Here is a 26,996-nt window from a genome sequence, read left to right as displayed (position 1 = left end):
CCGTCTTCCCAGGGTGAGGCCCCTGCCTGCACACAGAAGAAGGTCCCTTACGCTCGTGACCGAGTGACACTCAGCTGTGTTTTCCTTTTACTTTTGATGGGCTGCAGGCTTGCACTTGAAGCCTGTGGCCTTTGCTGGAGAACGTGAATGGTCCTGCTTCTGGAACGGCTTACATAATTCATGGCGTGCGTTTCTCAGCGAAATAAAGTTCTTTTTTTTTTTCTTTCTTCAGCATCTCACAGAGAGCTTTTATTATTTGAATAAAATTCATAGACTGACCTCCAAGGGAAAAAGAAAGAAATAATCAAACCTTTATTTGATTCCTTGGCCGTTCCCACACCCTCACAAATTGGCTTGAAAGTGTTTAAGTAACCAATTGGAGGCAGCTAATCAGAAACAGCCTTTGTTTTGTCGACAGAGCTCAAAACGAGATAGTTAAAATTCATGTCCTACCTGACTGCTCTGGAAAAGGCTAAGGGTTATTCGTCTCACCGCTGTTTTTAAAGGATGGAATTTAAAGTATAGGATTGTTAGCAACGGCAGCAAAATGTGCTCTCCTTTGATCCTTGCGGGTTTCAGAATTCATGCCACCCCACAGGGGCTCCTGAGCCGGCCAGACAGGAGCTGGGATCCCCGGGTACTGCTTGCTGCCCCTGCCATCCGGAGCAAGGGGCAAGTCCCTCCAACTGGGCGTGAGTGAGTGGGCTTTGAAGTGAAAAACGACAATGAATCCGGCCTATTTTTGTAGGATGGGTCATGTTTTAAATGTAAAGGACTCAGAGATCTTTGTGCGCCCGGTGGCAAGCACCCTGTCGTGCACTGAGCAAACGGGGAGAGAGAGCACGTAAGGGCAGAAGTGGGCACAGGAGAGACAGGAAGTAATCGGGGATCAGCGGGAGTAGATCTCAGAATTGTAACTGGACCCGGGTCAGAGTTCCACGGCCTGGCCTCAGCGGGGGACACTCCCCTCCTCTGAGCCACCGCTGGCTGCCGCGGGACCGTGGCTCGCACCGCCGCCTTTGAAGCTGTTACCTGTGTGTTGGTCTCATGCCCCAACTGGACTGGGGGTAACCAGAGGTCTGGGGTGTGAGGGCTAATCGTTTGCTTTCTTCTCGAAAGCAGAGGGTATGTTCTCTCATCAGTGTGTTCACATTGGGTTGTATCGAATCAAGAGGAATTACGTTGAATTCAAACAAAAATGCGCCTGGGCGGCTCAGCTGGTTAAGCGTCCAACATCGGCTCAGGTCATGATCTCAGGGTCTGTGAGTTCGAGCCCCGTGTTGGGCTCTGTGCTGACAGCTCAGAGCCCGGAGCCTGCTTCGGATTCTGTGTCTCCCTCTCTCTCTGCCCCTTCCCCGCTCACTCTCTGTCTCTGTCTCCCAAAAAAAAAGCAAATACACTTTAAAATTTTTTTTTGATGTAGTTCAAATTAAGCTTCTGGGTGCAAAATACATATCTGTTTATTCTGGAATAAACAGGATTATGGCAGGATTCGTAAGATCAGTAGACCGTGCCTCGGTACCTACAAAGTTGTAGCATGCTGTTCGCTCTGGGTTTTCAAGGCGCTCGGTAGAACTTTGCATATACCAGACTTCACAAGGATCTTACCTCGCCTGGCATTATTCTGGAATGAATGCGAGTTAACATTAATGATAGTGTCAGAGGTTCGAGCGAATGCAGCGGGATTAGGTGAAAGGGAACCACCTTCTGCTTTCCACAGATAATGGTGAATATAGCAAAGAAAACCCATCTTATGTGCTTTTTGTGACAACACCGGATGTGCCTTTGGACTAGATTTCCATGAAATTTATATAGTGTCACGATGAGATTCATCGGGTGGAATGTGCTGACATCATCATGTAAATCATTCTGTGCCGCTTGAAAAATTGGGGACAAATGCATTTGCTTAAACATGCAAATTTGTAGTTTCGTGCTCATGGAAGAAATGACTTTGGAGTCCCTAGGTTTAGGAGATAGTTGAAACGTCCTGAAACGTGTAATTTCAGCATCAGCGATATACGGCTCGATGTGGCGAGACTGTAGCAAGGAATTCTCAGAGGAAATTTTTAGTAGCTTTGGGAGTTTTCTTAGGCACTTAGATTCCCTTAATTTATATACTGGCATCTTTTTTATAGGCTGTCTTCACCTCGTCATTTAAAATACACTCAATGAGCGCGTTAAAAAGAAGAGCAGAGCTGTCCGAGACAATGTGTGCCGATGGGTCTGGAACAGCCGGAAAGGCTTCCTCCTGGGTGCAGGGGCACAGAGAGCCGCTCTCAGCCGTGAGTGAGTGTCACAGGGGCGGTCAGTGAATATCCTGTTCTGTTTACTCTTCCTACAAAGGAGCTGTTTACCAGAAAAAGCATCTGGATCGTATTGCTTTTTAATTCATTGTGGACCAGTGATGGAATCTGGAAGCACTTATGTCAGAGGCTCTCAGAACACGGACAGGAAATAAGAGTGACAAAAGTCCCTCTCTCTCCCGGCAGTTGGGCCGTTTAAGCCTACCATTCTTCTCAGGAAACTCTCCTGGGTCTTCATTCAGACCCCAAGTGTCATTTACCTTGAAGCAAATAAAAAACAATGCAGTGTTTTCAAGCGAAGGAGGAGTGACTGGATGGGGGATGAAATCATTCCGCACCGAACACCCAAATCAAATATTTTTGAAGTGTGCTTTCCTGGCCACAGGTTCAAGGGAAGTGACGAGAGGCAGTAAGTCCTAAACACTTCACACAGGGAGCTGGTCTCAGTCAGAGCGAGGAGACCCTCCAACCTGCCCTCCTGTCCCACCCCACAGGGACCTCGTTCCAATCCTCCTAGGGTGAGGCTGTGCATTTGGTCCCTGAATAGCCTAACTGGAATTAGAAAGTCCTTCTTTCTATCTAGCGGACCAGTCTCCGCTTAACATTTTTTAAACACTTTCCTTTGAAAAAAATCTGATAAATTACTGTTTTGTATGACGTTCTTAAATTCTGAGACTGTTTACGGGCAACCGTACATAAGGCCCATGTGATTTCTTTGCCGTTTTCAAGATTCTGCGTGAACGCAGTCAGGGACCTCCTTAGACCTGGGGTCTGAGAACAGTCCGGCGGAAGTGGCCCGGCCAGAGCGCATGGTGGTCTGGACTGTCTTCCACTTCTTGAGAATGGATTTGCATTTCATTCACCCATGGCGGTGCCTTACCTCTCGGCAATCACATCAAATCATTGGTTCGATGAGCTAAAAACTACCCAAAATGCCTCGCCGGGCCTTCCTTCAAGAGGATGACTGTTTCCCCAGGTCGGGCAACTCCCGAGTGTTATCTAAGGGCGTTGCTCAGAGTGTTAGACACATTGGTGTTGATTTCAGCCATTGTGTATTATTTATTATTATATTCACATTCAAACCGGAAGTTGAGAAATAACTCACAGGACATTCATGATACGAGGCTTGATTTTAGGAGAATTTCGGATAGGGGTGGTTTTTTTGTCCCATTTTTTATTCCTTTTTGTTTCTTTACACTGTTTAAATACTTTTTAGAGCAGGGCTACTGTGTGATTTCCAGTTGTCTCTGGTAAGCTGCCCTTGGTAAAGTGGTACGTGGGCTGAAATCCACCCCATTCTGCCCTGTGCTGGCCTGGGGCTGCTCTGTGCCAAAGGGGCACCTTTGCATACACACATTGGGGATTGTATAAGCTGGTGGTGACCCTGAATGTGACCACACTGGAATTCTGAGAATTATAGATAAGTCAAAAAATCACCCCAAACTGTATATACTACCATTAAAAAATTTTTTTTTTCATTTTTATTTTTGAGAGAGACAGAGAGAGACAGAGCACAAGCAGGGGAGGAACAGACAGAGAGGGAGACACAGAATCCGAAGGGGGCTCTGGGCTCCGAGCTATCAGCACAGAGCCCGACACGGGGCTTGAACTCATGAACCATGAGACCATGACCTGAGCCAAAGTTGGATGCTTAACCGACTGAGCCACCTGGGCGCCCCTGTATACTATCATTTTTTAAAAATCAAACAAAACTTGAGTGCCTGGGTGGCTCAGCTGGTTAAGCATCCGACTTCAGCCCAGGTCATGATCTCGCAGGCAGTGAGTTCAAGCCCCACATCGAGCTCCACGGTGTGTGGAGCGTGCTAGGATTCTCTTTCCCTCTCTCTCTCTCCCCCCTCCACTTGCACATGCTCTCTCTCTCTCTCTGTCTCTCTCTCTCTCAAAATAAACAGATAAACTTACAAGAAAAAAAGGAAGGAGATTCTGACACATGCTATAACATGGATGAACCTTGGACGTTTTGTAAAGTGAAATAAGCCAGTCATAAAAGGACAATGGGGTATTGCGTGATTCCATTTATATGAAATTCCTACAGTCGTCAGACTTGTAGAAACAGAAAGCAGAATCGTGGTTTCCACAGGCCGGCGGAGAACATGGGGGGTCAGGGGTTAATGGGCACAGGGGTTCGGCGTGAGAAGACACAGCGTGTTGGAGATGGACGGTGGTGATGTTCGAACAACCATGCGAATGCACTTCATGCCACAGAGCCAAGCCCTTTAAGATGGTTGAAATGGTAAATGTCGTGTCATATACATTTACCACAGTTTTTTTTTTTTAATTTTAAATGAGCAATAGTCATTGAAAAGACTTTGGGGGCGCCTGGGTGGCTCAGTCGGTTAAGGGTCCGACTCTTGATTTCGGCTCAGGTCATGATCTCAGGGTTCCTGAATTCAAGCCCCGCGTTGGGCTCTGTGCTGACAGTGTGGAGCCTGCTTGGGATTCTCTCTCTCCCTCTCTTTCTCTGCCCACCCCACTCACTCTCTCATGGTCTCTCTCTTAAAATAAATAAATAAACTTAAAAAAAAAAAGACTTTGGTCTACAGATAGCTCTTTTCACTCAGACGTTCAAAAGCATCTTGAGTGCCTCCCCTCTCTTTTCTTCAGGACAGAATTCTCTGGTCTTTGCCCGTCTCTTTGTTTTTCCTGCCTTGTTCTCAGGCCTGATCCTCTGAAACCTGCCTGTAACAGACGCTGGCACCGCTCCCACCTTCCTCCCACAAGGTCAGGTGCTTCCCCCCCCAACCTCAGCACCCGCGTCCCTGGGTGTCCAGGGGGCCGAGCCTCACCCGGAAGCCCCCTCCCCACCTTGCCCTGCAACACACAAGAGCAGATTCAAACAGTAAAAGAGAAGGAAGGAGCCCGCTGTATAAAGGCATCATGCTGTGAATTTCACACACCAAATCAGTTGCAAGTAACCTGTGAATTTCACAGCTGTGCAAACTTACAACCCAGGCCTCAAAGGTCAGAGGGACTCCCCGACTCGACTCGTGGTTGGTGTCGGTTCCGGGCGGGGACAGGCAGGACCTTCACCTGGGCTTCCTGAGTCTGGATGAGAGAATGACTCCGTGGTCTTTCTGTGAGACTTCCGTTCTCATTGTTTGTTCTCGGCGTGTGTCGGCTGCCGTGCGGCCCAGGCTCTAAGGGGGAGGACGTCCGCGGTAAATGAGCCTGCATTTAATGTCACAGTCAATCCCAGTCGCTTTGCACAGAAGAAAGGGAACTCTACCTGCTCTGGTGGAATAGAATAAGGCCCCGGGGGAGAGCAATTTGCAGCAGTAACTGCGGAGCCACGGGAGAAGCCCTTAGGTGCCTGGGAAGTGAGGACTGAGCTCCAAACCTTCCCGAACACCGTGCCCGGCAGCCGGCAGCCTGGAGGAAGGAGGCTCCCCAGCGCCTTAGAGGATTTCCTCATCCCCACGTCCTGTGAGGCAGGTTTATACTGCCTTCATGCATCTGGCTGGCCTTCTAGGCCACCTAACCTCTCCCACGCTGAAAGAGGCTCGGCGTGTGCTATGTGTGTGAGCGTGTCTGCGTGCGTGTGCACCTGTGTGTGTGCACCTGTGTGTGTGCGTCCTCTCCACCTCCCCTCGCTCCCCTGCTTCTCCCTTCCGTACTCACGGAATCTGTTCCTTTCCTGCAGGCTCCTTCTCCTTCAGGGGAACTTGCCCTTTTCGGTGGCCCCGAAACACAACATTCCTGGAATCCGCTGAATGGTTGATGTGGGGGGAGAAAATGTCTCGATGCAACATTGGCTCAAACTTAGGCGATGCTCCTCGGACGCTCCTGGCGCTCCCGTTGTCTGATGTTGAGAGCGTGGGCAGGGTATGGCTCCAGGGTGAATGTTTTTGATCTTATTTAAAAAAATTTTACATCGTGATTTTCATCCTGATAAAAATCGGGTTGCTTGTCTCAAAAACTTTCATAATTTGTATGTCCCTAAACCTCACCAGTTTGGGGTGTGAACAGGGCACAGTACATGAACCCCACGTGAGGGTCAGCAGCCCCCAGCCCCCACCGAGGGCTCACCGAGGGGCCGCCTGGCTCCAGCTCTGGCTCAGCATCCTGTCCTGGCTGCCAGCCCCGTCCACCAGGAGCCCAGCGCTCTCCTGCGGCCGTCCTGCTCGGGGGCTCCCGTCTGGGGTCTGTCTGTCCCTCACAGCCGTGCAGCATTCTGGAGGTCCCCTCCCGGGACCTTCTTCTCGACAAGTTGCTGCCTGGGGGAGTCAACCTGAACCCAGAGCGACACCTCTTGTGCTCACCCATACACACACACACACACACACACACACACACACACTCACACACTCACACACACACTCACACACACACCCCTTGTGTGCCCCTGCGGTGAGATCGGTTCATACAGCCATCACTTTTATGTCGAACAGTAACTGCCCCCCAAACTTACATGCTGGGTGGCCTCCAGTCTCACAGCAGACTCCCACTTCATTGGCGGGCCAATTCATGGATTTCTCTCCAGGGCTGCAAAGATCCCCTTGGCCATTTGATTCCTCTTTCCCCTAGTCTGATAACGGGCCCCTAAATGCCTGAAACCCGATACCTGGACACCATTCCGGCTATGTGGGTGAAAGTAGGGCTGTATCCCCGCCCCCCCACCGCCCCCACCTGCCTGGGATTTCATGGTGAGTGACACCTACCACCGACCTTTAATTTATCTTATCTGCACTTGTCACGGTTGAATTTGACCACGATCTATTCTTATTTTAGGAAGAAAGTCTGGCCCTGGTGGTCTAGACCCAGATACTGTCAGAGCATATGGCAGTCCGAAGGACGCACAGGAGATCTGACACGCAGGACGGGGGTGCTGGGGGCTCAGGCGAGGCCAGCCTGGGCCTGCCGGCACCCCCAGGTCTCCCCCCACCCCCCAGCAGCCCGGGCCTCCTGGTTACTGGGTTTCCATCCCACAGGCTCTGGGCAGACGGGGTGGCCTGAATACGAAACAGCCCTGTCCGACCACGTGGGTACTCCTTGACTCTGTGAGGCAGGTGCGGGAGGCGGGTGGTCCCATGATGGGTGGGGAGGGCGGAAACTGAGACTGAGACACAGGGCATCCGACTGCGGTCTTCGCTCCGTTTCGTGTTTTCATTTCCACGCAAGCGTCATGACTAAATGTCGTGCTGATGATGGTTTCAGAGGTGTCTACACCGGCCAGAAGCTGTCCACGTGCTGTGGTTCTGGTTCTGTGTCAGTTATACCATCGTAAAGCTGTCGGGAAAGATTTCATGGTCTTATGGGACATCGCGATGCAAAATGTTTATTACGTCTCCAAAGTCTTTGTCCCGCCAGTAAAGCATTCTGACATCTGTACGTGGGACTTAGCAGTGACTTACCGTTGACTGTCCTATGATTGTTCACTTCCGACCTCTGTGTCCTCGTCTGGCTCCTGCTAGTTGTGCGTGAAAGGTAAGGACAGTGACAGAGGCTCACAGACACGAGCTCACAGTTACAGCCCCACAAATACACATGTTGGGGAGGGTCCTTCCCGTGCCTCTCTCGGCACTGCTGCTGGGGGCCCCGGGATGATGGGATGGAACATTTAGAAGCTCCAGTGTTTGCCAAAGTTCTGGTGGTGTTTGCTTTGATGATCTCGTCTCCAAGCCTCGCCTCTGTCTCCCCTCTGTCCTCTCCTGACTCCTTGCCTGTGCCCCGGTGCTCCTCCCCCGGCTCTTCTGCCCTCAATGTTCAGTGGTCCCCAGCCTCATCGTCCTCCTTAACGAGAGCAAGCTTCTATGACCTTCGTGAAAAAGGGCTGGCTAAGCGCCCCCTCTCCCCGTCACACATTTCTGAATTAAACCCATAAAATGTCCGAAGATGCCGTCTCCTGGTCGCTGCTATACAACTTCAGCACGCCGTGGTTTCTCCCTATGGGAGCAAGTGCGCTCTTGCTTTACGGCAAAGGACTCGGAAGATGCCACGGAGACGAGCATTGCTTGCGTGAACTCGCATCCTGGGTGGCCCGGGCTCCAGGTCTGCCAGGGAGGTGCGGTTTCCCAGAATCTGCTGCCAGGGGCACTCCTGAGTTGCTCCTTCCTGGTTTTACCGTGAGGCCGGTCCCCTGGGGGTACGGATCCAGGAAAGTGTTTCTCAGACCCTGTTAGCCAGGACGGCACTCACTTAAGGCCTGGCCACACCACGCCCATCTCCCAGGCGGACGGTCCGCGACCGGAGACTTCCAGGAGGAGCCCCGCTCCTGATGAAAACGGTCCGTGTCGGGGGCAGTCGACATTAATATCATGTCCCATTGTCCCTTCCAGCCAGCTGTCTTCCCTTCACACTGAGGAGTGGGAGCAAAGGGCCGACTTTGCCGACTCTGAGGAGCAGTGTGGACGCCTGGGCGCAGATGGGCGATGACCCAGCGGAAGGCAGCTTGGAGCCCTGCAAGGCAACAGGTACAGAGAGCCCCCTGGGACCCTTCTCGCCCTTCACCTTGGTGTTCTCTCTGAGGAGAGACCCTGAGTGGGGGCCTCACGGGTGGAGAACCCGAGAAAGCTGTCCATGATTGGGAAAGATATGGGACTTCTCGATGTTCAGGACGAGCAGGCTTACAAGAGATTTCCAAAACACCTGGCTGGCTTTTTCCTCTTTTACAACTGTTCTTGCGTTTTTGAGGATTTCCTTGACCGCTAAACTTTGCTTTTTATCTCTCTTATATTTTGAAGTTAAGTCAGGCACCTTCTTGATTAATCCCACTGCCGAACTAGTCCTTTAATATTGCAGCGAAGAGTGACGTCCTCAATCACTATCAAACAAGGGTATTTTCAGCACAAAAACCATTTACATTACTTTCATCTGATGGCTTTTATGGTGAAATGAAATACCCAACAACAGAGTCCTTAATTGACCGGAAATTTTTCATGAAACGCGACTATTAGAACCTCGGAGGCAAAGCTCCTACAATACAAAACAAATGTGCCTTTCTCCGGCTCTGATGTAGAGAAGGTGGTGACCATTCTGAAGAGCGATCCGTTTGTATGTTTAGGCATGTTTATAAGAGGGCACGCTTATAAGTTCTTGGCTGTCTTTTTTTGTATATTTATAAAAACCAGAAGAGCTTTGCATAGGGCCAGCAGAGAACTCCATTTAGCCCTGAGTGGCTCCAGGGGCAATGTCCATTCATTCTTCTGGAAATATTCTGTAGCCCCCTCCGGGTGCAAGTTTGATCCTTGGTCCTGGGAATCCAGTTAGGACCCGATGTGGGCCCTGTGTCCACGGGCTCACATTCTAGTTGGAGGACGGAAGGTAAGTCAGCAAATGTTGTAGTTTCCGGGAGTGAAGGGAGTGAAGCAGGGTCAGGAAAGAGTGTGGGACTCCAGGCCCAGCTGGATCTGGAACAGTTGTGACGACCTCTGCTCTCCCACGAGGACCTGGAGGAAGAGCGTTCTGGGCCGGCTGGTGAGTGTGGAGGCAGGTGTGAGTTGGTGAGTTCAAGGCAGAGCAGCACGGCGGGCAGGGCGGCACGGGGGAGGGGAGGGCACAGGTTCAGAAAAGAGCGAGATCGGAGCGTCCCTGGAGGCCACAGGTTGTGGTCTCCATGTGTCGGGAAAGCATGAGAAGGTTTGAAGCAAAAGAGCAACGTGGTTCGGTTTGAAATTTGGAAGATGGCTTGGTCTTACCTGAAGGGTGCTCGGGACAGCAGGCGGGAAGGCAGAGGTGGAAGACAGAGAAATGGCACGGCCTCGGCTTCGGCAGGGTGACCGGGTGAGAACGGGGATTTTGAGGATACCCTTGACTTGACGAGCCTAGCTGGTCGATCGGAGGGAGGTACGAGGAGAGAGCGAGAAGGAATATTCCTGGTGAACTGTTGTCTTTTGCTCTGGTTTTCTGCCCTGGGTCCCTTCGTCCTGATGGGCGGGGCAGGGCAGATACAAGGCAGGGGAGAAACGGGGCTCTGTTTTGGACGTGCTGGGAGGGAGGAGCCTTTCCGACGTCCCCAAGCTGCCGAGCGGACAGTGGAAGGTGAGGTTAGGGAGCACTGACAGTGAACCCCTGAGAAATGGGCCGAGAGCAGGAGGGAGACGGGGGGTAAGGTGGCCCCCAAACCGAGAGGCGGAAGCATTTCGAGGCGAGAGCAAACGGCTGGCAAATGCACGGGAGAACCGGCAGCAGGACTTGGGGGTGTGGATCCCACATAGACCGGTGACCTTGACAAGACCTTCGGTGCAGGGAGAGCCTGAGAGGCCCCAGGGCAGAAGGGGAGGAGGAGGGGAGGCAGGAAAGGTCCAGGAGCTTCATTTTAAAGAACAAAGGGGTCGCCTGGGGGCTCAGGATCCTTTTGATTTAGGCTCAGGTCATGATCTCACGGTTCCTGGGTTCAAGCCCCGAGATGGGCTCTGTGCTGACAGTATGGAGAACGCTTGGGATTCTCTCTCTCTCTCTCTCTCTCTTTCTCTCTCTCTTAAAATAAATAAATAAACATTAAAAAGTAAAATAAAGAACCAAGAAGTGGGTGATAGCCGACAGGGGAGGGGGAGGTCCAGTGGTTTCGTGTTTGTGTTTAAAATGGGGCGGGGGCAGACGGGCTTGAACCTCACCAGCAGCAAATGCTGACGTCTTGCAGCCAGGGGGAGATTTTCTCCTCCCTGCGGGAGGGTCAAGAACAAAATCGGCATGTTTCCGTTCAGCCTTGATCAGAGGCAAAGGCTGCTCATCCCTCCCGGGGCAGGTGCCTTAAAGGGAGAACGACCCCGGGAAGCTACCGGTGTGAGCAGCACGCACACCCACAAAATTCAGTTCTGGTGTCAAATTAGTTCTTACCCTGACATTGCTGGGTAGCCATTTGCCCCGTGTGACTGTTGTTACTCAAGTTCATTAAAATTCAGTGAAATTAAAACGTGTTCTGTCTCACTCGCACCGCCACATCTCAGGGCTCAGTAGTCGCGTGCGGCGAGTGGCTAGTTGTGGGAGAGCAGAGAAGCAGATGATTTGCACTGTCACCTTCTGTGGGGTGGCACTGCTCTGCATCCGGAGGGAAAGGGTATTTTTTAAAGTAAGTTTATTGGTTTATTTTGAGACAGAGCATGCAAGCAGGGGAGGGGCAGAGAAAGAGAGAAAGAGAGAGAGAGAGACAGAGAGAGAGAGAGAGAGAGAGAGAATCCCAAGCAGGCACCGCACCGTCAGCCCAGAGCCTGACACGGGCTGGATCCCACGAATTTGACATCATGACCTGAGCCGAAATCGAGAGTCAGATGGTTACCTGCCAGAGCCATCCAGGCGCCCTGAAAGACTTAACTAAATTCTAAATCACTTGCTCTGATAGGGATAGCCTTGGGGTTAAGTGTAAGACGAATGTTTCATTCTATAAAAACACTTTTGAAAAATCCACGTTTCCTTGAACGAAACCGTGTAAAACTGTTATTCACAAGTCTTTTTCTCCTTAAAGTCTAGATGGTAAATGAAGATAGGAGTTTAATGTCTCCTAATACTTGTTCCTAAAGGATCCTTTCGGTAGGTAATGAGAACTAATTAGCCTCCAAGGTTTCCCTTTTCCTCTCGGCTGCCAGGAATCTCCTAGCAAGATGTATTGATTTAATTATACTTGGACATAATAACGAGGAGGAATGTTAACACTGAGGCCAAAGTGAATCATTAGGGATTGAGGCAGGATAGAAACGGGAAGGGACGGTGACTTTGACTCTGGTCCAATCCCTACATTTAGTTGTAGATCAATCATTCTGCGTAACATCAGGCTTCTACCTTAAGTACTTATTAGAATGCTAATCTATTGACTTGTAATGGCAAGAAGTTCCGTCTCGTAATGCTCCTGCCCGGGATCCATGGAAAACTCTTTCCTGCTATCGAGACATCTGACATGCCAACACAGTCATCAGACGTTTGCTTAGGGAACACACAAGACAAAGGGGAAGAACCGTCTTGAAGGGTGTTTCGTCCAGACCACAGCTCACCTCCTTGAGATACCCTTGCTGCCCGGTTGAGGATGTGTTTCTGGTGATAGAAATGCTTTTGCTTCTCAGACTTCATCTTTTCCCCTCGCTGCAGAGCCACACATCCCTAAAATGTGCTTTTCTGAAACCACGGCACCTTGTCGGCCCTGCCTCCGAATTTTCCTGGGATGTGTTTCCATCACTGATGTTATTAGAGTTCTGTTATCAGAGTTCAGGAGGCTGGCCGCCCCCTCGGGGGACAAACATTTCCTTTTACCTCCAAGTTCTTGGAAAGGCGAGGCTCTGTCCTCTCTTCCTCCTCTCTTGTCACACCTGTGTTATCCTAAGCAATCTCAATCTGAACCCAAGGAAGTAAAATTTGCAATGTTTAAATGAAGCCGTCCTCCTTTAGTAAATGATTGCTTTAGTTATTACATTAATGGTGCACAGGCATTGGCCCCGTTTTTGAAGTTATGGAATCCTTTTTAAAGAATAGACTTCATATCTTGCCTTTCATCAAAATTATCTGTTTCCTAAATGGTAATAACCTCTATACTTTGGAAGAATTACAACCAGAAGCTGTATATGACTACTTTTGTAGCTAAAGGCCCAGTGACTGTTATATTTGGCATAGCACAATTATGTTCCGTCCCATTGTTTGAACAGTCCCCCCAATTCACAGAAATGTCTTACCACCCCAAGGAGTCTTTTCTGAGGACCTGGGCTGCATTTGGGTCATGCTAAGGTGCTATGGGGAAACTTAACGAAGCCCAAAACAACATCCCTCGTGTAAAAGGGTTTGTCTCCGAGACCTTCAAGAGACTCCCCGAATCCTGTCCCAATGGCACCGTCTTGGGGGCCAGGGGTGGGCGCCTGGGACCTGGTGGGTGGCCGGTGGCTCAGGACCCCTCATGTGGTGAGAGAACCGTGCTGTGAAACAGGCAGTGCTGGGCGCTGGGGCTGCAGGGGAGAGAACCACCTTGAGACGGAGGTTTGCCTTTTGAGACCTGGCACCGAGGGCAGTGGGGTCTGCAGTGAAAAGGGGATGCCCTTTAAAAGGAGAGGATCTAGGGGCACCTGGATGGTTCAGCCATTAAGCGTCCAGCTTCAGTTCAGGTCATGATCTCGCGGTTCATGAGTTCGAGCCCTCCATTGGGCTCACGGTTTGTGAGTTCGAGCCCCGCGTCGGGCTCTGTGCTGACAGCTCGGAGCCCGGAGCCTGCTTCGGATTCTGTGTGTCCGTCTCCCTCTCCCCTTCCCCTGCTCGTGCTCTGTCCCTCAAAACAAATAAACATTTAAAATATTAAAAAGAAATAAAAAGGAGAGGATTTCGAGGGCAGAGACAGAATCGGGTTGACCCGGAGACCGAGGGAACCGCGGATGCTCACCGCAGTTGTGTAGGTGGCTGTCGACCTCCAGCGACAGGTGATGGGGCTCATTTGTCGTATTTCTCTTCAGGGTGTCGCTTTGTCTTCCTTGACCTAAAGCGTGGGATGATCAAGCCCAGAGCGGGAAAGATGTTTTCGTTCATCTGCTTGGTGTTGCATCTCTTTGTGTGTGTATTTGATCTCTGGCTCTTTTCAGAGAGACAGAAAACAAAGGGCATTTCCTGTTCTGTGACACCCACGCACAAAACCTAATCAGCAGGGTTTTTGCTGTGGATCACAGCACATGGATGGATGTGCCCTCTTCAACGGTCGGCACGTTGGCGGATTTACAGGTGTGACGGTCGGGACACAAATGCCTCTCGGGGGTTTTAGTTGTGACAAATAGGGTACTTCGTGTAAACTCTGTGTGAACTCTTCTTGGAAGGGACCTCGTTCAAAGAAAGCCGCGGTGGCAGGGACGTGCCCGTCCTACTGTGTTTGCCGCCAGCTTTCCTTGAAGTTATCCTCGCCACACGCTCCCTGTTTGGACCTGACGTTGGTGGTTTACAATTGAAGTGGGTGCCCCGGCCCCCCCCCCTTTCTTTCCTGGTCACCACGCTGCTCCCCCTTTCTTTGGCGGGGGGGGGGGGGCAAAGCAGGTCCCTCCAAAGCCGTTGCTGTTGCGCGAGTCTGCTCGTTTGGCAGTGGGCGTCCCAGGACCGCAGCCAACAACACCCACGGCGTTTGCTGGCCCGGAGCCCGCAGACTTGAACCCGTTCCCAAACATATACGGAATTTCTCTGTTAGGGACAACATGGGGTGCTGTGTGACGCTGCCGATGCTGCGTTTACTCCCTCCCTGGTACACGTGTGCGAATATGTTTGGGTTTATGTGAGAGAAAATGCCAGAAGCTGCGTTTTCCATGACTTGGCTACTCCTGCAGCAGGTGGTTCCGTCCATTCTGGACGATCTGACTTTGCGGCTTGGGAAATCACATCCTCACGGCGGTGGGTCCAGCCAGCAGCAGTCCATCTTCAAGAACCCCGCGGGATTTGAACGCAAGGAGAGACGGGCTGGATGGGCCCCAGTGGGCTTCTCGGCCCCCACGCCATCCCACGGCCATCAGCGAGGGTCGGGGAGGGGGCACCAGAGGGAGTGAGAGGCAGCGGCGGGAAGGAGTGACGGTCGGGAGGTACAGAAGAGGCGGGACGGGGAAAGGGAGACGGGAGACCCTGTTTTGTTGCTTTCGGCCCAAGCCCAGGATTTACACAGCAAAGAGCGAGGTCCAGTGTGATCTTTGGAGTCAGAGGGAACTGGACGGTTTCTGAGCGTTCGAGCGGGTAATGTTTCATATCCGTGTTCCCCGAAGAGATCAGATCAGCATGCGTGAGGATTTAGCGTCTTGTCTGCAACAACTCTTGAACTCGCTTTTGAAAGCTTTGAGCTGATGTACGATCTCCACTATGCACTGTCTTTCGTTGGAACTCATGAAGGGGAAACAGTGAATGAACAGCAAGTAAGCGGCCAAGGGCCACCTAGGCATGTGTCACCTTTGTGTTCTTATGGCTTCACCCACACGACCTTCTACTGGCTCTCAGACCTGGTGCCGTGACATGCATGATTTTGTCCCTCACCACGCCTGCGTGAGGCTAAGGCAGCAACGATATCAGCCCAATATGGCAGCTGCAGAAGCCCCACGATAGTCCCTCTAAAGGAAGGAACACGGCCCTGTTGTCCTGGACCCCACGTCGGGTGTAAGGCAGTGTGACGGCAGTTAGAGTTACACTCTTCCACTCGAGGGGTGGTGACGGTTTTGTCTGTCTGAATAACCAGAAATAATTATTTGCAAGCTCGCAAACAACCCAAGAACCTGGCCTCTGCAACACAACACAACCTTCCTTCTCCAAAGTGAGTTTGTTTTTTGTGAGTCTGTGAAACAGGTGCATTTTACTCAAAAAAGACTGCAGCTGATCCGCCCGAAGCATTTCAGGCTGTGCGGGCACGTTGAAGACCAGTGGGCTTCCAGACGTTTCTTTGGAATAAAAAAATAAGGGGCTCCAGGGTGATGCAGTCGGTTAAGCACCTACTTCCGCTCAGGTCATGATCTCACGGTTCGTGGGTTCGAGCCCCGCGTCGGACTCTGTGCTCACAGCTCAGAGCCTGGAGCCTGCTTCGGATTCAGTGTCTCCCTCTCTGTCTGCTCCTCCCCCGCTCGTGTGCTCGCTCTCTCTCTCTGTCTCAAAAATACAATAAACATTAAAAAAATTTCTTTTTACTTAATAAAGATTCTGGCAGTGGGTGATCACCGACCTGTTTTCAGCGGTTGACCTTTCCCAGGGCGAGTCGCGGTCCTGGGAGTTAGATCCTTCGGAGTGAGGTCAGAGGCCTTATGCTCACCTGATTGTGGTGCAGATGAGACAGTGAGAGGGAGCATCGCAGGACCTGGCCCCGGACCGGCCGAGCTCCCTCACAGGACTTGGGAACCGCAGCCGTCTCCAGGGGGACCGGCTGGCTGCCAGCTCCGGTCCCCGGTGCGTGACGGACGGCCGCCTTGGTCTTGTTCTACTTCTGTTCCTTTGAATTTTGTGACGCTTGTCAGCTTGGCACACTCGGGAGCGGGCCGCACGCTGTCACTCTCCCCCCACGAATGCGTGGATCTTAACCGGCCGTGTCTTGACAAGCAGATTTCTGAAACGTTACAGGACATCTCCTTCTTCTTTGCCGGGCTTGTGTGTGCGCGTAGGCCCTAGGAGGGCAGCGCTGTCCCACTTCTGGGTGTGCTGGCTGGCCGACCAGGTTTGCAGGGATGCGGCCAGCCCACGTGCCGGAGATTAGAATCAGTCCCCTCGGGTCCGCGGTGAGGTCCTTACTCAGGCGAAAAGCCCATTGACGTCAGCAAGCCGGGAACGCGGCCTGGCTTCATTGTAAGTTAAAAGTGGTCGCCGTCAGGAGGAAGTGGAGAAAGGGCAGGGAGTTTTTAGGAAGCTACATTTTAAAAATGTACCTGCTTTCTGCTTTCATGGCTTTCTTTGGCACTTAACTGCACATGGAGTTGATCCGCAGGCTGACTGTGCCGCGGGGCATGTTCTGAATTCACCGGAACCTGACCCTGACCCTGACCCTGAGGTAGCCCCACCCACCAGGGGCCCCGGCAGTGTTTGCCCCTTGACGGAAAGTAGGAAAATACGCTAACACAGCTGATCTGGCGCCGTCCTCCTCCCCGCCCGCCCCCTTGCACCTGACCTGCAGGACCCAGGGCCAGGCTGCCCGCGGGTTCCCCGCCTCGCATCTTCTTGCCAGCGTGGGAGGACCCGCTGCCTGCAGAATTTCTCTCCTGGCGTTTCTCTGGCAGTCATTCTTCTAGATTCCTCTCAAGTCCGCGAAGTCTCCCCAGAGCCCGCTGCACAGGCACACGCATGCAGGACGCGTAGATCATCCCCCCCTCCTGACACCAAGACAGTTCGCTCTCACATGTCTTGGTATTCTGCAGCTATTGATGTCTCCCCCTCTCCAGACTCTGACTTTCCTGCTGGTAGAAACCCATCTATTGATGCCTGTCTGCCCGCTACCAGGCACGGTGTCAGAACGTGTGAGAAATTCAACACAACAGTTTTGGTAAGAATCAAAGAAAACCGCGTATCCAAGCTTAATTGGAACAGAACTGCCCAGTGGCCGGCAGAGTGCGAGGTTTAGTATTCAACTGAGTCTGAGAACGTGTGAAGAGCCGTGAGAGTGACTCAGATCGCGGGCTGTTCGGTTCCGCTCGCGATCAGAGGACGACGGGGACACCCCTGCAGAAGGCACGGAACCAGCCGCGACTGAGGTGGACGGTCTGTGTCGGTGGCGCCCACACAGGTGGCTGTTCTGCAAGCTTCCCTGTAGTCCTAGGCGTGCACTCCCAGGCTTCTGAAGTCAGGACCTTGCTGAACAAAATACCGCTCCTTCTGTCTGCCTGGAACAGAGGGGTGCCTCATAACGATCTGTTTATTCCAATAGGCAGGGCATTCGACTGGGTCCCCCCAACCTACGGGCACAAAAGGGTTCAGCACTACCAACGGGACCTCTGTCCCTGTCCTCCTGGCTATAATATTGACAGGTGCCAGTGTCATCCCAAATAAGTCGAATACCCTACAATCTCCCAACCACCTTGCATCAACAAATGCTTCAGACGTGTCACTTTCACTCCCTGGTATCTACCTGTCCGGTCATCAGCGTGACGATCTCATTCTCTAGCTGAGAGAAAGACTCCTTTAAATACGAACCAGTGACTTCTTCCTCAGAGGTCCTTCTAGGGGTACAAGGACACTGGTAAGTTGCATGATTTAAATGTTATTTTGAAGTCGAAGATAAGCTGATGATAAAACACTTCCTGTGATGGTAGACTTGCTAAATCTACTTGGAAGAATTGTACTTGGGATTTCATTCCAAGTACAATTGGAGGCCAAGGATGATCCTTATAAAACTAGGCATAAATAAAACTGCATAGGATACACCATGTACTCTGCAGCAAAAGATCGTTTAAATTCAAATCTAATTCTTTCCAATGCCCCATCTATATAATATATTGGGTGATAAATGGCATTTTAATTTCTTGCCCCCAGATTTTCTTTTTTTTTTCTTTTTTCTTAGAGAGAAATAGAGATCATGAGTGGGATGAGGAGGGGCAGAGAGAGAGAGAGAGAGGGAGAGAGAGAGAGAGAGACAGAGGATCCTAAGCAGGCTCCACACTCAGCGCGATGCAGGACTTGATCCCACAATCCTGGGTTCACGACCTGAGTCAAAATCAAGACTTGGACACTCAACTGACTGAGCCACCCAGGCCCCAGACCCTAGATTTTCTCATATTCCATATGATGTGACCTCAAAAAGGTACTGTGCGTATACATATGCTGTGTATGTGCTAACGTCAGGAGCCTCTAAGTGAGGTTATATATTTTTTAAAGCAGCTCTATTTAGGTATAATTCACCCATAGAAACACAGAGCTTCATAGGTTTGGCTGTATTCATGGGTATGCGCAATCCTCACCATGGTGGGTCTTAGAATATTTTTATTACTTCAAAAAGAAATCTCATGCCCTTTAGCTCCATACCACATGCCCTTGCCCCCTCTCTGTCCCACATCCCTAAACAACCAGGAGTCTGCTCTATAGATTTTCCCGTTCTGGATGTCCGTGTGAACGGGACGACATTGTGTGTGTCTTTTCTGTCTGTCATTTTTCACTGAGCACGGGTGTCAGTATCTCATTCCCTTTTATGGATGAATAATTCCCCCATTTTAGGAATATGCCCCATTTTTTCTGTCCATTCATCAACTAAGGGACATTTGGGTTATTTCCACCTTTTGGCTATTGTGAATAACGCTGTTATGAACATTTGTGTACCAGTGTTTGGCTTCACTGATTTCCTATATTCTCTTTCTGTTCTCCATGTTAGTGATCTCCACCCTAATCTTTGTGATTCTCTTCTTCAGGTGCAGTTGACTCTTCTTTTTCTTACGTCTTAAGGTGGAAGCTTAGGTTACTGATTTGAGACCTTTCTGCTTTATTGATCTAGGCTATAAATTTCCCTCCAAGCACCACATTAGCTGCACCCATAAGTTTTGGTATGTTGTGTCTTTATTTTCATTCATCTGGAAGTATTTTCCAATTTCCTTTTTATTTCTTCTTTGACCCCTTGATTGTTTGGGAGTGTGTTGTTTACTTTTCTCCTATTTGTGGGTTTCCTGAATTTCTCCATGTTCTTGATTTCTGATTTCATTCCACTGTGGCCAGAGAAAATACTTTCCAGCATTTGTATTCTTTTGAACTTATTGAGGTTGTTTTATGGCCTAGCAGATGGTCTATCCTGCAGAATGTTTCCAGTGCCCTTGAGGAAGACTGTAGTCTGCTGCCATTAGGTGAAGTGTTCTGTACAAATTGGTTAGATCTAGTTGGTTTATACTGTTATTCTTCTATTTCCCTGTTGATCTTCTGTCTTATTGTTGTATCCATTATTGAAATTGGGGTATTGAAGTCTTTAACTATTATTGTTGAATTTTCCCATTTCTGTCTTCAATTCTGTCAGTTTTTGTTTCGTGTATTTTAATGCTCTGTCATTAGGTACATATATCTTTGTAATTGTTACAGCTTTCTGATGGGTTGAACTTTCCATCATTATAAAATGTCCCTCTTTATCTCTAGGAACATTGTTGTTTGTTTGTTTTAAAGTCTACTTTGCTATTATTACAGTCCCTTCTGCTTTCCGGTGGTTGCTGTTTGCCTGATGCATGTTTTTCAATCTTTCACTTTAAAACTATTTGTATCTGAGTCTAAAATGTGTCTTCTGTAGACAACAAATCGGTGGGTTATGTTTTGTTTTTCATGCACTCAACCTCTGCCTTTCAATTGGATTGTTTAATCCATTTACATTTAATGTGATTATTAATATAGTTGGATTTATTATAGCTTGCCATTTTCCTTTTTTGTTTTCTATATATCTCATGTCTCTTCTATTTATCTTTTTATATATATATATTTTTTAATTTCTCTTTTTCTATACTCTTTGACACTGAATGAGTATTTTCTAATGTAGAGCTTTAATCTCATTAATGATGATTTTCACTCTGTTTTTGTCTTTATGATTTCAAACCTGTCACTCTTTCTACTATATCAGGCTATGTCTCTCATTTGTGATTACAAGTAGTATTCCTTTTATATGGCACCGGTCTAGGTTGCCTGCCTTCACCTTAGGCAGTAGCCATTATTAGGGTTATTTTTTTCAGTTTTCACCTTTCACAACACTGGGAAAGGAACTAGAATTTAAAGCTTAACCTAAGTGTTCCTGCAGAGACAGAGGAGATTGATAACTAGATTCAAGGAGTCCCCTGCTTCTCCTGTGACTGCTCAACCAAAGGTGCCTTGAGCAACGAGTGTTATTATTGAATAATCTCATTGGTGTTTAGGAGAGAGATGCACACCACTTAAAATTCCGTTAGATACTAAGGAAATGCGGGTGGGGGGAATAGTAGGAGGTTGGGAGTTTGAAGAGAAAAGAGGGACTCACTTCATGACATTAATTTTATAAAGCCAAGCCTGAGGAATAAAAGAGTTCTCTTAGGTGTTATTCTAAAGGGCTGATGGGAACCAGTACTCACTGCTGTCAGTAGGAGTGGTGACCGAGTAAGGATGGCATGTTTTCTTTGTATCTTTTCACCTCTAAACACAATTCTTTTTTTATTGTGGTAAAATATACATAACATAAAATTTGCCAGGTCAGCCATTCTGAATGGTGTTTCATTGTGAGTATACATCACCATTTATTTATCTATCCATCCATCAGCAGGCCCTTGGGTTGCTTCCGCCTTGTGGCTGTTGTGCATGAGGCTAAAAGCATGGGTGTACAAATATCTGTTTGAATCCCCGCACCCACTTCTTTCAGACGTATACACAGAAGTAGAACTGTTTAAAGTCTTGAAAACTTGCTGTGTCATTGTCTATAGCAGCTGGCATCATATTTTACATTTCCACCAGCAATGACCAAAGCCTTCAGTCTCTCCACATCCTTGTCAACCGTTGCCATTTTCTGGGGTTTGTTTTTGCTTTTGTTGTTTTTGTTTTTGTTTTCGTTTTGTTTTGATCATCGTCATCCTCATCAGGGTGAGGTGGCCACTCTATATTTTTGAGTTACATTTTAGTGGTTGCTCCAGGGCATAGCACATATATCTTATCAGAAGCAGCTTCAAATTTATACTAGCTTAATTCCTGTGATATGTAGGACTGTTGCTCCTATATAGCTCTGTTCCCTTTCCCCCTTTGTTATGGTATGGTTATACGTATTACATCTATTGTATTACAAACCCAAACCTACTTCCTTATTATTATTACTTTACCACCTGTCGTTTCCTTAGCAATTACAACTCTGCCCCCGACTTCGTTTCTTTTCTACTATTATTGGCAAATACATGATGGTTCTATTCTATTTTTATATGTTACAGGCTCAACAACAGACTGTATACTTATTTTATAAAACTTTTTATAAAACTATTTCATGCTTTATAGGGGACCTAAGAAAGGAGAAAAACATGCATTTATAGTGTCTCCTATAATTATATAATTCCTTTTACCAGTGGTCTTTGCTCATGTGGATTAGAATTATGATATTCTGCCTAAAGAACATTCTTTAGTATTTCTCATGAAATGGGTCTGGTCGCAACAAATTATCCCAGTTTTTGCCGTAGAGAAAGTTTTTGTTTCCCCTTTATTTTTGAAGTATACCTTTCCTGTGAATTGAATTCTTTGTTGACGGTTTTGTTCTCCTTCAAGCACTTCGAAGATGTTGTTCCACCGCCCTCTGGCCTCCATTGCTTCTGCTGAGAAGTCAGCTGTCCCCTTACTGGGGTTCCCTTGGATGCGCATTGTTTTTCTCTTATTTTCAAGATTTTCTCCTTGTCTTTGACATTTAATGTTTTTACTGGATATGTCTGTCTCTAAGTCTCTGAGTTTAGCAGATTTGGAGTTCATCCAGCTTTCTAGGGATGTAGGTAATTGGTTATTGTCCTTCAATAAATTGGGAACGTTTATGAATTTGAATGTTTTTTTCTTCTGTTTTCCATCCTTCTGGTGCTTCCTTTATACGTGTGTTGGTGTGCTAAATGATACCCCACTTTTCTTCGAGGCTCTGTTCATTTTCCTTATTCTTTTTTTCTCTCTGTCCTTCCGCTTACAAAATCTCTATCAGTCTATCCTCAAGTTTGCTAATTCTTTCTCTTGCCAGTTCATATGTTCTGTTCGGCTCCTGACCAAGTTTTTATTGTGCTTTTCAGCTCTCTAGTTTCCACCTGGTTCTTTTCCATAATTTCTCTTTCTTTATTGGTGCTCTAGATGTGATGCAACATCACCACACCTTCCCTTCCTTCTTCAATCATGGCATCCTTTAGTTCTGTGAACATATCTATGACTACTTTGAAATATCCTGGTAAATCTGGTAAATCCAGGGCATCTGGGGGGCTCATTCAGTTGTGTCTGACTCTTGGTTTTGGCTCTGGTCATGATCTAATGGTTCATGTGTTCGAGTCCCATATCAGGCTCTGAGCTGCCAGCGCCTGGGATTCTCTGTCTCCTTCGCTCCCCTGCTCAAGTGTTCTCTTTCTCTCAAAATAAATAAATAAATAAATAAATAAATAAATAAATAAATATTTATATTTATATATATATATATATTAATCTGTCATCTGGTTACTCTTACAAGCAGTTTCTGAGGAAAGCTCTCTTTATAAAGAGGGGACATTCAAAAGTGAATGCCTTCAGACTATAGGCAAGGGTCCTTGTTTTAGAAGGTTCTGGTAGGCCCTCCCACCTCCCTTCCCTCTTGTTCCTTCCCAGGTCCCACCCTTATTGGCTTGATAGCTCTGGGTGCTGGGAGGTCCATTCCCGATTGGCTCATCTCGTTTGTATGAGGGCTGGTCTATGGCCATATCATTCCTTGTGGGTCATATGTTTCATGGCCTATTTCTTATTTTTAGTTAGATCTTTTGTCAAATTCCTGAGGGGAACCTGAGGGGGAGTAGGTGGGATCTGTTTCATGCTGGAGAGGAACCTTACCCTTGAGGGGGTCTGCAGTGGTCAGACCCTCCCAGCATTGTTCCAAAATGTGTTTTTCTCCACCCAGGGACCTCAGGTCCCAACCTTTCCCCCCCTGCCTATTTTATCCTATTTTTCCCTATCATAATAGTTGGATTATTTTAGTGTAGTGTCTCTCTCTCTCTCTCTCTCTCTCTCTCTCTCTCTCTCTCACACACACACACACACACACACACACACACACACACACACACAACACAAGCTTCTGATAGTCTCCTTAGAGAGACACAGCTTTGGGTGCACAGTCACCCTGGGGGGCAGGGGTGCTGGCGGGGCCCTTTTCCTGCCTTTCTTGTCCACACACAGCTGTTAAACTCCACCAATGCCTTGCTGGCCTATTGTTCAGTTGTTTTCAACACTTCCCTGGGGCATAAATTGGTTCACAGACTAATCCAATCAAATTCTGGCTCCTTTAAAGGAAAAGTTTCTGAGGTCATGTTTGATATTCTGACCCTAGGGAGGCTCCTGCCAGCTGTCTGACTTCCTGCTCCTCTCCTGCAAGCTAGCCGGCGGCAGTCTAGGCGGCCTCTGTCTTAAAATCAAGAAGGTCCCCCTGGTTGCCTCTCGCCACAACCTCTACTGCTCTTGAGGGGGCCCTGGGTGTAAATTCTCCGGCCCTGCTGCAAAGGCAGTCAGTGCCTTGGGAGGAGAGAGGAGCTATCTGGGTCAGGCCTGCTTCTCCCCACCCCCCAGGCCAAGTCTCTGAGCCAGGGCTGTGGGGCTGGGAGTGGGACGGCCCTGAACTTCTCTCAGAGTGACACCTGTGCTCCAGCAGCTGAGTGCCTGTGAGGGAGGATGTGTGGAAGGCGGGCGGGTCCTGTGGCGTGGAACTACCCCTACCCAGCTAGGGGAGGGCTCTCGGCCTGCTGCGTCAAGGTAAAGGCCGCGTTCCACGGGTGGGGGGGTCTGGCCAGAAGGAGGGAGACCCCCATCGGCTGCGCTCAGCCGGGACACAGGCAGCTGGGAGAAGAATGAGAAACTCATATATATTCTATATATTCCCTCCTCCTGGGAAGAAAGCCCTGTGTCCGGGGGCTGGTGGGGGGCAGCGGGGTGATGCCCGAGGTCTGGCTGCAGCCTTCTGGAGCGAAGTCTCCCCCTTGCTGAGCCCGGAGGAGTGGAGAGGCTACCACCTCAGCCCAAGGGCCGCGGACACTGGCCTTCTGAATGAATTTCCATGGATTTTCTCAAACAGATGTTCCTTCATTTGCTGTGTGCCCTTAGGGCCTTCCGCGGAGGCTTTAGGTGTCTGGGTTTTTGCAATAGTCCTCCCCAGATCTCCTGGGAAGGAGGCCACAGAGGTCCTCACATTGCCATGAAGGATGTCCCTCCTAAAAGACGCAGTGTGAGCATCGTGCACGTGGTTTTTCGTAGAGGCAGGACCCTCGTCTCCGTCTCGTTGTGCACCTCAGGAGAAAATGACAGAAAGAAACAGCATTCCTCATCGACTTCATTTTCACAGAAGAGATTTGTTCCTGGGGGGGAAAATCCCATCATTGGTCGTACTGAAGGCTGGGCCAAATGCAGGGGGAGGCCGCCAGCTTGAACAGCATTGGTTACAATTGCGCTTTTAGGGAGTTGGCCTTCTCGGTGGGCAGGCTTTGTTCCGTTCGGTTCGGGAGCTTGATTTTGCTGTGATTTTGCGTCTTCTCTTTACCGTCCACATTCTCTCCTCACCCATCCTCTGTCCCAGATAGTTTAGCAGCAAACAAAACAAAACCATACTGGGTGAATTTCGGACTCAGAGAAGCGTATAGTGGGACAGGAGCTTCGCGCACACGACACTCCCCTTTCTTGTAAATGGAGACAGGTGGCCGTCGTGGCCACTCAGTCACCACGTGGTGTGGCTCTCCTGCCCCTGTGCCTCTCCCTCCACCTCCCACTGCTATAGGACACTGGATGAAGGGTCGGGGAGCAGTGGACTCGAACCTGTAGAGCCGCGTGATTCAACAGTGCCATTTCTGGATCTGACTTCCCTCCATCGGTGGCAAAGTACTCCCGGCCCCTTCACACTGCCTGTCCCTCCTCCCTGCTCCGTTTCCCAGCACGCTTACCGGAGTGGACCCTCACCGCCCTGGCCCACGTTGCCTGTGGTACTCCAGTCAGTCATGGTGCCTACGGCTTGGAAATTGGTTAACGATAAGGTTGAGGATAACGTTTAAAAAAATAAAAGGATTCTCTACGTCTCTGATTGGAAGTTTGTCTCTGTATTTAATTCACTTATAGTGAGCTATACCTGTGCACTGTGCCCCAAAGGCAGGAAGCCTATTATATAATGAGTCACCTTTCTTTCCGGTTTATATTACATTATAGTGTCTTGAATTATGTATTATCCAACATTATTGCCCTGTGGTTTTATGAGATGTTTCAACTTGTATCCATTAAAACTAAAATATTTACTTCAAACTAGATTTATCAAATTCAGAATACATTGTAGAAAAATCATATAATAAATTGATTTCCGGAGCGCCTAGGTGGCTCAGTCAGTTAAGCACTTGAATCTTGATTGAAGCTCGGGTCATGATCTCATGGTTTGTGGGTTTGAGCCCCACATGAGGCTCCATGCCTACAGTGTGGAGCCTGCTTGGGACTCTCTCTCTCTGCCCCTCTCCTGCTCTCTCGCTCTCTCAAATACATAAACTTAAAAAAATTATATATATATATGTATATTTATATATATGCTTATATATGTCCATATATGTTTATATATATGGACATATATATATGTATATATATACATACATACATACATATATATACACATACATGTTGATTTCATATAATTGTTAGCTGGGAAAAACTTCTGAGAACTATTCTGAGCATTATGAGAACAGCAGGCATTATTTGAAATCTGAAAACTGTTTAAGGCCCTGGGGTCATGTTACCTTCTTGCCTGAAGTTAATTGGTCCCAGAAAAAAATTAACCCTGAGATGAATTTAGTTAATGCCCAGATGTGGAGATTACAAAGCTGTTCTTTTCGATCAGGGAACACTGTTGAAACAAATCAGGCCCTCACCGATTACTGAACAACCTTTACAACAGGTACGGGTTTTTAAATAACAGCATAAAGAGAAACCATGATAAGTTATGTGGAGTGCTGGACTTGTCTCCTATCTCTTTCATTAAAAAATTCACTACAATTTTAAATGTTTCACTTAACTCATGATTTCACACAATATTCCCCAGAAACAATACAAATCTGAACTAACCATTGCATGGGGATCCACAGTGAAACTCAAATCCCCACAGCCAGTGAGAAATCATTGATCCATAGATTCAACACTTAAAACAAATTAGAGCACAGGGCTGCCTGGGTGACTCTTGATTTCAGCTCAGGTCATGATCTCTTGGTTCGTGAGACTGAGCCCCACTTCTGGCTCTGCACGGACAGTGCTGAGTTTGCTCGGGATTCTCTCTCTCTCCCTCTGTCTCTGTCTTCCAGCTCTCTCTCTCTCTCTCTCTGTCTCAAAAAATAAATAAACTTAAAAAAAATTAGAGCACATAATGGTTTTTTTAAATTATAGTGTGACACCTGGAACTAATAGGTCTTTTAGGTTATTCATGGTTATCTAGACTTATTCTATCCTCTCTAGGATGTTAACAGGATAAGAGAAATTCTGGCATCTCGCTGCAGCTCAGCCATTACAGACTTAGGTGGGGTTTGGAAACAAAATGCAATATTCCACTCCTGGTTGTATTGGACAATACTTTTGTTATAAAAATTTTTCTTCTGTTAGGAAAGCAAGGAAGGATTGATACTTTATGGCCAAAGATGCCTGCGTACT

The 26,996-nt window shown here is 48.6% G+C and overlaps 1 protein-coding gene across 1 annotated transcript in view; it reads left to right on the top strand.

Moving 5' to 3' along the window:
* Positions 1-8,611: 8,611 nt before the first annotated feature.
* Positions 8,612-26,996, top strand: part of PDE10A (phosphodiesterase 10A) — a 348,967-nt gene continuing 330,582 nt past the window's right edge. Inside the window, exon 1 of the mRNA XM_047859675.1 lies at positions 8,612-8,734. Within this exon, the coding sequence (XP_047715631.1) occupies positions 8,686-8,734 (49 nt within the window). The 5' untranslated portion in view covers positions 8,612-8,685. The remainder of the gene's footprint in view (positions 8,735-26,996) is intronic.

This window comes from Prionailurus viverrinus, chromosome B2 (genome assembly GCF_022837055.1).
Source record: "Prionailurus viverrinus isolate Anna chromosome B2, UM_Priviv_1.0, whole genome shotgun sequence".
In the NCBI taxonomy this organism is placed as follows: domain Eukaryota; kingdom Metazoa; phylum Chordata; class Mammalia; order Carnivora; family Felidae; genus Prionailurus; species Prionailurus viverrinus.
Note: the sequence above shows the minus strand (reverse complement) of the source record. Positions and strands in the feature narration are given on the sequence as shown.